A 12,575-nucleotide genomic window follows, 5' to 3' on the forward strand; every position below is an offset into this window, starting at 1 on the left:
CCTTGGGAATTCGGAAACCGAGTACAAACTAAACCCAAGGCGGTCACTATAATGCTTTCCGGCCTCCACTTCCGCGCTCGCGGGGCGGGACCTCACGTTTCCCAGCAACCGCCCGCTGTCTCCCGATTGGCTGGCCGCCGCACGGCCGCCATTTTCAAACCCCGGAAGATGGCGGCGGCGGTGGCGGCGCCCTCCTGACAGGATCTGCTCTCCGGGCAGCAGTGGTCGGGCGCGGTGCCCGTCCCAGCGGGTCTGCCGGGCACCCGGCCACTGCCCCACCCCCAGCCCCCCCGTCCGCGCCATGGAGCCCGAGCTGGCGGCCCAGAAGCAGCCCCGGCCGCGGCGGCGAAGCCGCCGGGCCTCCGGGCTCAACGCGGGCGGCGCCGGGGGACCTTCGGCCGACACCCCCAGGCCTGAGCCGGACGGCCGGTAAGCGCGCGGGGCGGCAGCGACGGGGCGGCAGCGACGGGGGGACCCGGGCATCCGCTCCGAGGCCAGAGTGGGAAGGAGGGAGAGAGGGGAGGGACGCGGGGAGGGGCGAGCTGCTCACCTCCCTCCTCTTCCTCCTCCTCCTCCAGACCTTCCTCGGGCGGGGGCGCGCGCTCTTCACTCACCTCCTCCACGTTCTCCTCCTCCTGTTCCTCAGGCGGGGACGCGGGCTGCTCACCCTCTTCCTCCTCCACATCCTCCTCCTCCTGGCCTTAGCCGGGGGCGCGGACCGCTGACCCTCCTCGCTCTCCTCCGGGCCCTTCCTCAGGCGGGGGCGCGGGCTGCTCGTGCTCCCCTGCCCCGCGGAGGTGGTGGGCGGGTTCTCCCTCCGCTGCGGGGCCGGGGCTCGGCGCGAGCGGGTCCTAAATGCACACCCCGAGCCTGACACTGTCCTGGAGCCTGCGGGCGCCGGGCAGAGCCGCGGTGTCCGGAGTGGGACGACTTGTAACCGGCACCTGACTTGGAGCCCGGGAGCGAGCGTTCCCGTGGGATGCCCTGCGGACGCCAGAGTTCTTGTGTCCGAGAACTGGCCACGTCGGGGAACCGAGCACAGCCCGGTCCAGCCTCCCGGCGAAGAGCGGGCGGAGGGTGGCGGCTGAGCTTCTCACCGCCCGCGCGTTTCGCGGCCCGTGCGGCCGCGTCGGGAGGCCGTGTCTGCTGGAGGAGCGCTGGGAGCAAGTGCTGAGAGCTTCGCTCTCCGTCGCACTGTTGGAGGCGGTCGGCCCGGTGACTGCGTGTCGGCCCTGTCATCTCTAGGCTCTGTCCTCCTCGGTCCCATGAGACGACAGTAGTGCCCCCTCCCCAGAAGTGCAGTTTAGTCAGATGATGCCTGTCCCCGGCGCACGGAGTACCTACACGGAGAGCTCTCGGTGTAAGTTAACTGCTGCTGCCGGTTGTTATCTGTGAGAATTCCGCAGACGCTCGTCACTTCAGAAGTCCCCGTGGCCCATCTCACGGAGTCCCCTACATAATTCATCTTCCAGCCGTACCTGGATGTCCTGTCCGGATCCCTTCTTGGGAGCCAGGACAGCTTCTTTAATCAGGAACGCGTTTATAAACACATTGTTAAGTTACTCTGCAGGAATCTAGGGTTTGGGGGTTTTTTTCCCATTAGAAACTGATTTTTTATTATTTTGAAGTTTAAGGTACTCCTTGTCTTAATATACGTCTGTAAAATCTTGGTACTGATTGCAGCCTCTGGTTGAGAGGTAGTGAAAGAGCAGAAGGAAAGACTGGCTGGGGAAAGTAGAATTTCAGAAATAGCAAACAGGCGGTATTAAATTCATTCCACATTCACTCCCTGATACTTTTGAGCACCTTCCAGGGTTGTCGTAGATACTGGCAATTCTGGTGAAGAAAACAGGTGAGGTCCCTGCTCTCATGAAGCTTAAATTCTGACTGGGGGAGAAAGACGGTAATCAAATACATTAAATGTCAGGTGCTCGTGCTGTGAAGAGAATTAAGGCCCGGACAGACATAAGGAAAGGGTAGTGTTGCTGCTTTTAAAAGAGCTAAAGGAAAGGCCTCTCTGATGATGATGACATTTGAGATCTGAATAAATTAAGGAACTAAGCCATGTAAATATTTGGAGAGAGGGGCAGCAAGTGCAAAGGCCTTGAAATACAATGTCACGCAAAGAAGCCAAGGTGACCGAGTAGAGTGAAACAAAGGGAAGAAGGGCAGAGGATGAGGTCAGAGAGATGGCTGGGACCAGATCATGTGGTACCTGGGAGACCACGGAAAGGACTTTAAATTTGGATTAGTGGGTTGGGAAGCAAGAGGAAATGATGTGACTGATGTGTATTTACAAGGACCACCGTCACTGCTATAAGCAGACACCACCTAGGGAGGGTATTGCAGTTGAGACATCAAATCACAGTGGGAGATGTGGAAAATATCCATATTTGGGATGTGTTTGAAGACAGAGCTGACAGAGTTTGCAGATGGATTAACTGGAATTAAAGGAAAAAGTGGAAGGAGCTCTCTTGAGGTTTTTGGCCTGAGCCCTAGAAGAATGGGTTTTACTCTTCTCAGAAAAGGAAGACTATGAGAAAAGTTTGCTTTGGGGTAGGCTATGAGGCTCGTTTTAAAGAGTTCATCACCATTTTTTTTTTCCTTTTTCTTTTTTCTCATATCGAAGTGTAATCAACATAGAGTGTTATTAGTTTCAGGTGTACAATATGGTGATTCAACAATTCTATACATTATTCTAGTCATTACTCTCTTTTTTGCTTTTTTTCCTCTTCTTTTAACCTCTTATTGAACTATAAAACTTGAATGAAAGAGTGCACAGATCATTAGTGTTTAGGTTGTTAAATTTCATAAAGCAAACCCACCTGTGTAACCAGATACAAATTTGAGAGTTGTGAGCAAATAGATTTGAAATCATGGAACTGGCAAGTCCTCTAGATAGTGAGTATGAATAAAGAAGAGTTTGAGGACTAACTGCTGAGGCACTCCCAACATTTAAATGTCAGGGTAAAGAGGATACTCGGGGAACAGCTGCTGAGGTAAGAAAAGAACCAAATAACAGAATCTAGGAGGGCAAATGAAGAGAATATTCCAAGAACTGATAAGGACTACAAAGTCTAAGTTAGGTAAGGAATAAAAAGACCGTTAAATCTGGCAATCATAGACTAGTTAAAATATTGAATTTAGAATGTTTGCAGGGTTTGAGAAGAGAATGAGGTATGATTTACTCAGGAAATATGTAAGACACGAGAAATAGAAGATGGATATCCTTACTTTAAAAGAGTTTATAATTTTATAGGGAAGAAAGATAAATTAATAATTATAATAAGTTAATAATTATAATTGTGATAAAAGTCACTGTAGAGATATACACAGGATGCCATAGATGCAAATAAAAGGGACACTTAAGAAAAGAACAGAAGGGGGGCACCTGGGTGACTCAGTGGGTTAAGCCGCTGCCTTCGGCTCAGGTCATGATCCCAGGTCCTGGGTTCGAGCCCCACATCGGGCTTTCTGCTCGGCGGGAAGCCTGCTTCCTCCTCTCTCTCTCTGCCTGCCTCTCTGCCTACTTGTGATTTCTCTCTGTCAAATAAATAAATAAAATCTTTAAAAAAAAAAAAAAAAAAGAAAAGAACAGAAAAGAACAGAAGGGGCGCCTGGGTGGCTCAGTGGGTTAAGCCGCTGCCTTCGGCTCAGGTCATGATCCCAGGTCCTGGGTTCGAGCCCCACGTCAGGCTTTCTGCTCAGCAGGGAGCCTGCTTCCTCCTCTCTCTCTGCCTGCCTCTCTGCCTACTTGTGATTTCTCTCTGTCAAATAAATAAATAAAAAATCTTAAAAAAGAAAAGAAAAGAAAAGAACAGAAAATAATTTCCTGTTGAAATCCGAGAGTCTTGGAGGACCAGTTCAGAGAGGTGTAAATGGGTGATGTCATATGGGGGAGAAGCATGCTAAAAGGCCATGAGTGTGAGTTCGAGGTAGCATACCTGGTAGGCTGTGACTGGATGCTAATTGTGTAGGGGGAGCACTTAGGGATAGTGATGAAAGATTATGCTAAAGAGGTAAGAGCCACATCTGGAAGGAGCCCTTGCATGCCATGAGAGTTTGGGTTTTATCTTCAAGGCAATGGGGAAGTACTGAGACAAGTCAATGACATGACATGATCATATTTGCATTTTAAAAAGTCATTCTGCCTTCCCTGAGAAAAATAGGTAACATTTGAGGTCATTACACTCTTTAAGTCTTATAAAAACTATTCCCAAAAAAGTGCTTATGTACATAAAATTTCAGATTTGTGGTCCCTTGCAGTCCAATTATGGATACCAAATTTAAAATCCCAAATATAGACAGTGACTTTGGTAGGAAGTCAGTCTGTAGTATCCTGTATGAAAAATGATGAGTGTTTGAAACTGAGAGCTGGCAATGATCTTGGAAAACAAATATTGAGTGTGCGTTGTACTTTCAAGAAGTTTCCCTGCAAAAGGAAGGCAAGAAATAATGGAGGGAGACAACAGAATTTTGTGGGGCAGACTCTTTAAGGGATAAACTTGGTACACTCGGGAGATAGGTAGATGGAGAAGTTGAAGAGACCAGAGAGAAGGGATGATTAAGCAAGAAGGCAGAAAAGGATGGAATTCAAATTAAGTGTGGAGAGAGAATTTAGCCTGGCTAAGAGCTATGGAGGGTATACTTCTGGTAAGTTTTGGGGAGTGGGGTAGGTTGTGAGAAGGAATTTGAGGCTCCCATTTTTTGTGTGTGAGGGTGGAAATGAGGTCTGCTGAGGAGAAGGTGGTAACACAGGCAGCATGAGGATAGAAGTGAAGTGAAAAGAACTTGGAGGCAAACCAAAGAGGGAAGTAACTGATCCATATTCTATTTTCTAGAAAACATAAAATATGACAGGGTGATATCAATTAATAATGGAGCAGGAAATAACTAAGCTGATATCAAATCCGGAAATCACAAGGAGAAAGACTGGTATATAAATCAGTTAAATATAAAACTTTCTGTAGGTAAACTCACTGTACACTAATTTGAAAAACAACAGAAGAAAAATGAAAGTATGATTGGCTTCTTTTAACAGCATTCACATACCATACAATTTTACCCATTAAAATGTGCTGTGTGTTTCTATGTATTCAGGTATGTGCAGCCATTACCACAGTTAATTTTAGACCATTTTTTTTTCACAGACCTGTACCCCTAAGACAAATAATACATGTTAATAAAAAGAAAAAAAAAATTTTTAATCTTGAAAAGAAACCCCATGCCTTTCAGTTTTCCCCTCCCTAATACCCCTCCCTCCTTCTTTATCCCCAGCTCTAATTTACTTTCTGTCTCTGTATTTCCGTGTTCTGGACATTTCATATGAATGGAATCCTGTAGCCATTTTTGGTGGGCCATCCTTTGCCCGTTTTTTAAATTGGGTTATGTGTCCTCAAGTCCTTTATCAGATATATGATTTGCAAATATTTTCTCTTATTCTGTGGCTTGTCTTTTCAGTTTCCTGATGTTGTCCCTTGAAGAATAAAAGTTTTTAATTTCAATGAAGTACAATTTATTTACATTTGTTGCTTTTTCTTCTGGTGTCACATCTAAGAATCCTTTGCCAAATTCAAGGGTGTGAAGGCTTACCCCTAGGTTTTCCAGTTTAAGCTCTTTTATTTAGGTCTTTGATCCATGTGAGCTAATTTTTAGATATGATATGAAGTATGGAGGTACTGTTTCTTTTTCTTGTGGCTATCCAGTCATTCCAGCACCATTTGTTGGAAAACCTGTTCTTTCCCCATCAAATGGGCTTGGCACGTTGTCAAAAACCAGTTGCCCATAGGTATCTTAGTTTATTTTTGGACTTTTAATTTTATTCCCTTGATCTGTATCCTTATGCCTGCACCACACCTTATTGATTATCATTCCTTTGTAGTAAGCTTTGATATCCAGACATACAAGTCCAGCTTTTTTCTTTTTTTCATGATTGTTTTGACTATTTTGGGTTTCTAGCAACTCCATGTGAATTTTATTTTATTTTAAAGATTTTATTTATTTATTTGACAGAGAGAAATCAGAAGTAGGCAGAGAGAGTGGGAAGCAGGCTCCCTGCCGAGGAGAGCATGATGCAGGGTTAGATCCCAGGACCCTGAGATAATGAACTGAGCCGAAGGCAGAGGCTTTAACCCACTGAGCCACCCAGGCGCCCCTCCATGTGAATTTTAGTATCAGCCTGTCAATTTTTACAAAAGTCAGCTAGGATTCTGATTGGAATTACACTGAATCAGTTGTAGGGGATATTGTCATCTTAGCAATGTTAAGTGTTCCAGTCTATGAACAAGGAATGTTTTTCTAACAATTTAGCTCTTTAATTCTTTCAGCAGTATTTTGTAGTTTTCAGAGTATAACTTTTGTACTATTTGTTCAATTTATTGCTAAACTTTTTTTCTTTCAGATCCTATTACAAATGGAATTTAATTCTTAACTTCATTTATAATTTCGTAATTTCAAGTATATAAAAATACAATTGATTTTTGTATCCAGCCCTGTTGCTGAACTCATTTATTCTAATAAGTGATAGGGGTTTTTTGGTGAATTCTTTGAAAATTTTCTACATACAACATTATGTCATCAATGAGTAAAAATAGTTACATTTTTTTCTTTTCCAACCTGGATACCTTAATTCTTTATCTTCCCTAACTGCCCTCCCTAGAACCTCCAGTACACTGTTGAATAGAATCATCAAGACTGGAAATCCTTACTTAGTTTCTGATTTTAGGGCTAAAGCATCCAGTCTTTCACCTTTACTATGATGTTAGCTGTAGGGGGTTATAGATGCCCTTACCAGACTGAGAAGTTCCTTTCTAGTCCTAGTTTTTTGAGTGATTTTATCTTGAGAGTATGTGGGAGTTTGTCAAATGCTTCTCTTCCCCCCAACCCCAATTTTGGTCTTTTCAAAATTTACTGATAAAACTAATTAATTACATTAATATTTAGGTGTTATAACAACTTTGCCTTCCTGATAGAAATCCTGCCTAGTCATGGTGTATAACTTTTATACTGTTAGATTCAGTTTGTTCATATTTTATTTAGGATTTTTTCCATCCACATTCACAAGAGATTGGTCTGTAAGATTTTTCCATTGTCTCTCTGGTTTTGGTATCAGGGTAATACTGGTCTCATGAGTCTTTGGAAGACTTAATGAAGAACTGGTATTAGGTCTTTTTATTTTTTTCTTTTAAGATTTTATTTACTTACTTGACAGAGCAAGAGAACACAAGCAGGGGGAGCAGTCAAGGGAGAGGAAGAAGCAGGCTCCCTGCCAGGGAGCCCGACCTGGGGGACTCGATCCTAGGAACCCCGGACCATGATCTGAGCCCAAGGCAGACGCCTAACCATCTGAGCCACCCAGGCGCCGCTTGGTATTAGTTCTTTAAGTGTTAGGTAGGAGTTAGGGATAAAGTCATTTAGACCTGGGCTTTTCTTTGTGGATAGTTTTTTGGTTGCTAGTTTAGTCTCTTCCCTTATTAAAGATGTACTTCTTAAGTCAGTTTCAGTAGTTTGTGTCTTTTAGAAATTTGCTCATTTCATCTAAGTTAATTTGTCGGTATATAATTATTCATAGTATTCTTTTATAATCCTTTTTAGTTTTGTAAGGTAAGTGGTAATGCCACCTCTTTTATTTCTGTTTCTAGTAATTTGGGTCCTTTTTTTCTTGATCTGTCTGCCTAGAGATTTGTCTGTTTTGTTGATCTTTCCAAAGGACCAGCTTTTGGTTTCATTGATTTTTCTCTACTGTTCTTTTATTCTCTCTTTCAATAATTTCTACTTTAACCTTTATTATTTCTGTCCTTTTGCTTGCATTAGGTTAAGTTTCTCCTCTTTACCCATTGTCTTAAGATGGAAAAGTATTTATTTGAAATCTTTTTCTTAATATAGTTATTTATAGCCAAAAATTTCCCCTCAAGCACTGCTTTAGTTATCTACAAGTTTTGATATTTTGTGTCTTCATTATCACTAATCTCAAATTATTTTGTGATTTCCCTTTGCTTTCTTCTTTGCCCCATTGATTGTTTAGGAGTGCATTGTTTAATTTCCACATATTTATTACTTTCCCAATTTTCTTCCTGTTGTTGATTTCCAATTTCATTCAACTGTGGTTGAGAACATGTTTTGTATTTATATCCTTTTAAATATATTAAATTTATATCCCCTTAAAGATATTAAATTTTATTCTGTGCCGTAGAATATAGTCTCTCAAGGAGAATGCTTCATATGGATTTGAAAAGAATGTATATTCTTTTGGATTGTAGTCTGTAGGTGGCTGCTAGATCTAAATGGTTGTTAGGGTTGTTCAAGTTTGGTATTTCCTTGTTGATCTTCTATTTATTCTACCATTATTGAAGATGAGGTATTGAAACTATTATTGTTGAATTGTCTGTTTTTCCCTTCATGTCTGTCAGTTTTTGCTTTCTGTATTTTATTTTGTTATTAGATATACATATATTTGTAATTATTATTCTTCCCTGGTGGGTTGAGCCTTTTATTATTATAAAATTGCCCCCCTTATCTCTGGTAACCGTTTTTTGTTTTAAAGTCTATTTCGTTTGATACTAATATAGCCAGTCTAGCTTTCTTGTGGTTTGCTCCTTGCATGATATCTTTTTTTTTTTACTTTCAAGCTATTTGTATCTTTGAAGCTGAAGTATGTCTCCTATAGGTGGCACAGTTGACCTTTGAACAACATGGTTTGAGCTGCATGGGTCTACCTAATACATGGATGTTTTACAGTACTGTAAATATATTTTCTTTTCTTTATGATTTTCTTAATAACATCTTCTCTAGCTTGCTTTATAGTAAGAATGCAGTATAGAACACATGTAACATACAAAATATGTGCTGATCTACTGTTTATGTTATAGTTTAGGCTTATTTGTGGTCAACACAAGGCTGTTAGTAATTAAATTTTGCAGGAATGAAAGTTAAGCATGGATTTTTGACCTCAGAGATGAGGGGTCATGATATCCTCCTAACCCCATGTTGTTCAAAGGTCAATGATATATAGTTGGATTATGTTTCCTTTTTTTTTTTTTTTTTTTAAAGATTTTATTTATTTATTTGACAGATGGAGATCACAAGTAGGCAGAGAAGCAGGCAGAGAGAGAGGAGGAAGCGGGCTCCCTGCCGAGCAGAGAGCCCAATATGGGACTCGATCGCAGGACCCTGGGATCATGACCTGAGCCTAAGGCAGAGGCTTTAACCCACTGAGCACCCAGGTGCCCCTATGTTTCTTTTTTTAAGATCCAGGTTAACGGTCTATTTTTTGATTGGGTGATTTACTCCTCTCAACATTTAATGTTAACTATTGATATAGTTTGATTTATGCGTGCTCTTTTACTTTTTGTTTTATATGTAACCTTGGTTTCTCTGTTCATCCTTTATTGCTTTCTTTTGCATTAAGTGAATGTTTTCTAATTTATGGCATTTTAATTTCTCTATGAATTTTTTTTTCTCATTTAAACTGATTTTATTGGTGCTCTTTGTCTTTTTGGGTAGATTCAGATTACCATGTAGGCTTCCTTGCTTTTAGCCTGAATACTTCCTTTAATATATGAGACAGGTCTATAAACAGCAAATTTTCTCAGGTTTTGTTTATCTGATAATGTCTTTAGTTCACCTTTATATTTGAAAGATAGTTTTGTTGGATATAGGATTCTTTGTTGATAGTTTTTTTCTTTGAGCACTTTGACTATGGCATCTCACTGCTTTCTGGTTTTTGTAGTTTCTGCTGATAAGTCAGCCATTAATCTTCTTGAAATTACCTTTAAGTAGCAAGTCATTTTTCTCTTGCTCCTTTTAAAATTGTCTCCTACATTTGACCATTTTTACTGTGATATGTGTGTGGATCCTCTTGAATTTATCTTCCTTGGAGTTCACTGGGCTTTCTGGATGTTAAGTTATTGTTTTTCTGTAAATTTGAGAAATAAATTCTTCAAATACAGTTTCTGCTCCTTTCTCTCCTCTGGTACTCCCATTACATGAATGTAGAAGAAATTTGGCAGATAAAACAAAATTTTAATAGTGCATATATTTAAGCTGAGCGCTGTATGTATAAGAATTTATATCTTAGGAAAATAAAGGTACAAGTATATATGGGTGTATTTTAAGACAATATATTACAACACATTTTTATAGTAAAAAGGTTAGGAAAAAATGGAAGGAAATTAAATATGTTATGATACTTTTATACAGTGAAATTTATTAACTATAATAGTTTTAAGTCTTTTTCCATAATTCATAGGAAGTTTATCTGATATATTGCATAAGGTATATTTGGGTATACATCTTCTTTCTGGACCTGTACAGGCTTTTTCTAGGGCAACAGTTCTTATTTTTGCATTGTCACAACTTCTGTACCCTTTTTAAAATTACTGAGGACACCAAAGAGCTTGTGTTGATGTGGATTATATTTATTTAAAATGATTAGTTTCTTAAATTTCTTTTAGCATTCAGACCCATTAACAACATATTTGCAAAAACAACATATTTTTTAAAACAAAGATTTTTAAAAACAAATTGGTGAGAAGTCTGGAGTTTTTATAAGTTTTGTAGATTTCTAGTATCTAAGTTAACAGAAGATAACAGGATTCTTACATTTGCTTCTTGCAGCATATAAAAATGAAGTCTGTAGAGAATGAAGTGTATGAGTATATGCAGAAAATCTACCCTGACACAGATTTTTAGTTCAAAGTGCATGAGCTCTTTAATAGTCTTTTCAGACAATTGTGGATATTCTTCTTTGATAATATACCAGAACTTGACAAGTGGTGGTTTCTTAAAGTTTGGCTGCAGTTTGGATCTGAAATGTTGGAATGAACTCTTGATTTTCTGTTACATTAAAATCCACTGTCTTTTAAAATTTTTAATAGGTCTGCTCTACTTAACCATGATTTTGTGACATTATGTATTTGTCATTTAGAAAGTATTGGTGTACTGAGTTATATAGATCTTCCAAAGGTTGATACATTCTGTTACATGCTATCAATAAATCACAGTCATTTATATAATCACCAGTCTCACCTGAAAAGCTTTTAAGTGTTGAGATGTCATACTCACAGTGATGGATACTGTTTTCAAAAATTCTGATTTTCATTTGAAAGCACAAATTTTTATCATTGTCAGCAATACTTCATTGTAGAGTTAAATATGTTTATTGCCTGCAAAATACCTAAGTCCAAATAATCATAGTTTGTTAATAGTTCACTCAAGTAAAGATAGTCTCTGAAAATGAACAGCTAATTCTGTTCACAAATCCATTGATCACACAATTGCTTTTCCTCAAGACTTTATTACACTGACTATGTGCCCTTATTCAGGAAGGATCTTCCTCTAGCAATTTTTAAATTGTTGGATTTTGTCTATTTACATTTCATAACTCATTATTCAGTATTTTTTGAAGTTACCGTGTTTTGTCTTTGGCTTCTTTTAAGAGTAGCAAAGAGAATATATAACCCAGTGTATAAATGGAAGGTTTGGTCTTAGTTAATACAGCTTATACATTATAAGAAAAAGAAGAAGTTCTTTAGGATGTGTTGGTATATTGAACAATGTAAATGTGGGGGATATAATATTATAAGATGCAAAGTCATAAGCTGAAAGTGAGGTAGGGTTGAGGAGGGCATATTGGAAGAGTAAAGAGAGAAAGGTTTGAAATAATTACTTTCAAGAGTAGGAGAGGAAGTGACGAGGGAAATGTAATAGCATTGCTGGGCCAAAGTGAAGACCTACCTGAAATTTGCAGTCAGGAGTTTAAAGTGAAACTAGTCAGTACAGGGGGGTGTGCGTGTGCGTGTGTGTGTGCGTGCACGCATGCACATGCATATGTACACATGCATGCCCACCCTTTAATCAGCCTGACGCACAGGTCTGGAGCTCATTTCCACCTACACGCTTTACTAATAATTTTTCCTGGCCTGCCAAGAAATGGGCTAGATCAGAGAATAAACTATGTAATAGAAACGGCTAGGATGTACAGATCCAGGAGAGATAGATGACTTACTATTTTTAAGTCTGTACCAAGTTAAATATAGGATTATGTACCTGGTTTGCCTCTGATAAATATTGATTTTGGGGGGGGGAACATATCACATGTGTGGTGACTGCTGTAGACTGTGGCAGGGGAGAGATAGTTAGGGGGAAGAAAGAGTAGAAATAGCTAGAATCCAGCAGAGTGTAAGCTTCTGTGTAGGTTCTATAGCAGGTTTCTCAAATCTGTTCTCCCCTTATATCCCTCCCTTTTTGTTCTGGGGTAGCAGGAAGGGGTCTTGTCTACTGACAGCCCTAGCCCTGCCATATGATTCAGAGCTCAGAAGAAGGCCTGCTTTCCTGGCCTCATTTTCCTGATGCTGAGGCTCTTCTGGCCCCAGTTTTGAGTCACCTGATTGTTTTCTCTGGGAATGTACCTCCTTTTAGACTAAGACCCACAACCCAATAAAATATTAGTATTTAAAGATTTTAGGCTTTACAGTCAGGCTTCCTGGGTTCAAACTCTGGCTCTTGAGACTTAATCTCTTTAAATCTTACCTTACAGTATCTATCTCATAAGTTTGTAAAAATTACCCAACATAATT

General features: G+C 40.2%; 1 protein-coding gene across 1 annotated transcript in view; it reads left to right on the plus strand.

The window, feature by feature from the left end:
- NET1 (neuroepithelial cell transforming 1) overlaps positions 1–12,575 on the plus strand; it is a 61,951-nt gene continuing 49,376 nt past the window's right edge. Inside the window, exon 1 of the mRNA XM_047740768.1 lies at positions 1–429. Within this exon, the coding sequence (XP_047596724.1) occupies positions 302–429 (128 nt within the window). The 5' untranslated portion in view covers positions 1–301. The remainder of the gene's footprint in view (positions 430–12,575) is intronic.

The sequence above is a fragment of the Lutra lutra genome, chromosome 8 (genome assembly GCF_902655055.1).
Source record: "Lutra lutra chromosome 8, mLutLut1.2, whole genome shotgun sequence".
NCBI lineage: Eukaryota > Metazoa > Chordata > Mammalia > Carnivora > Mustelidae > Lutra > Lutra lutra.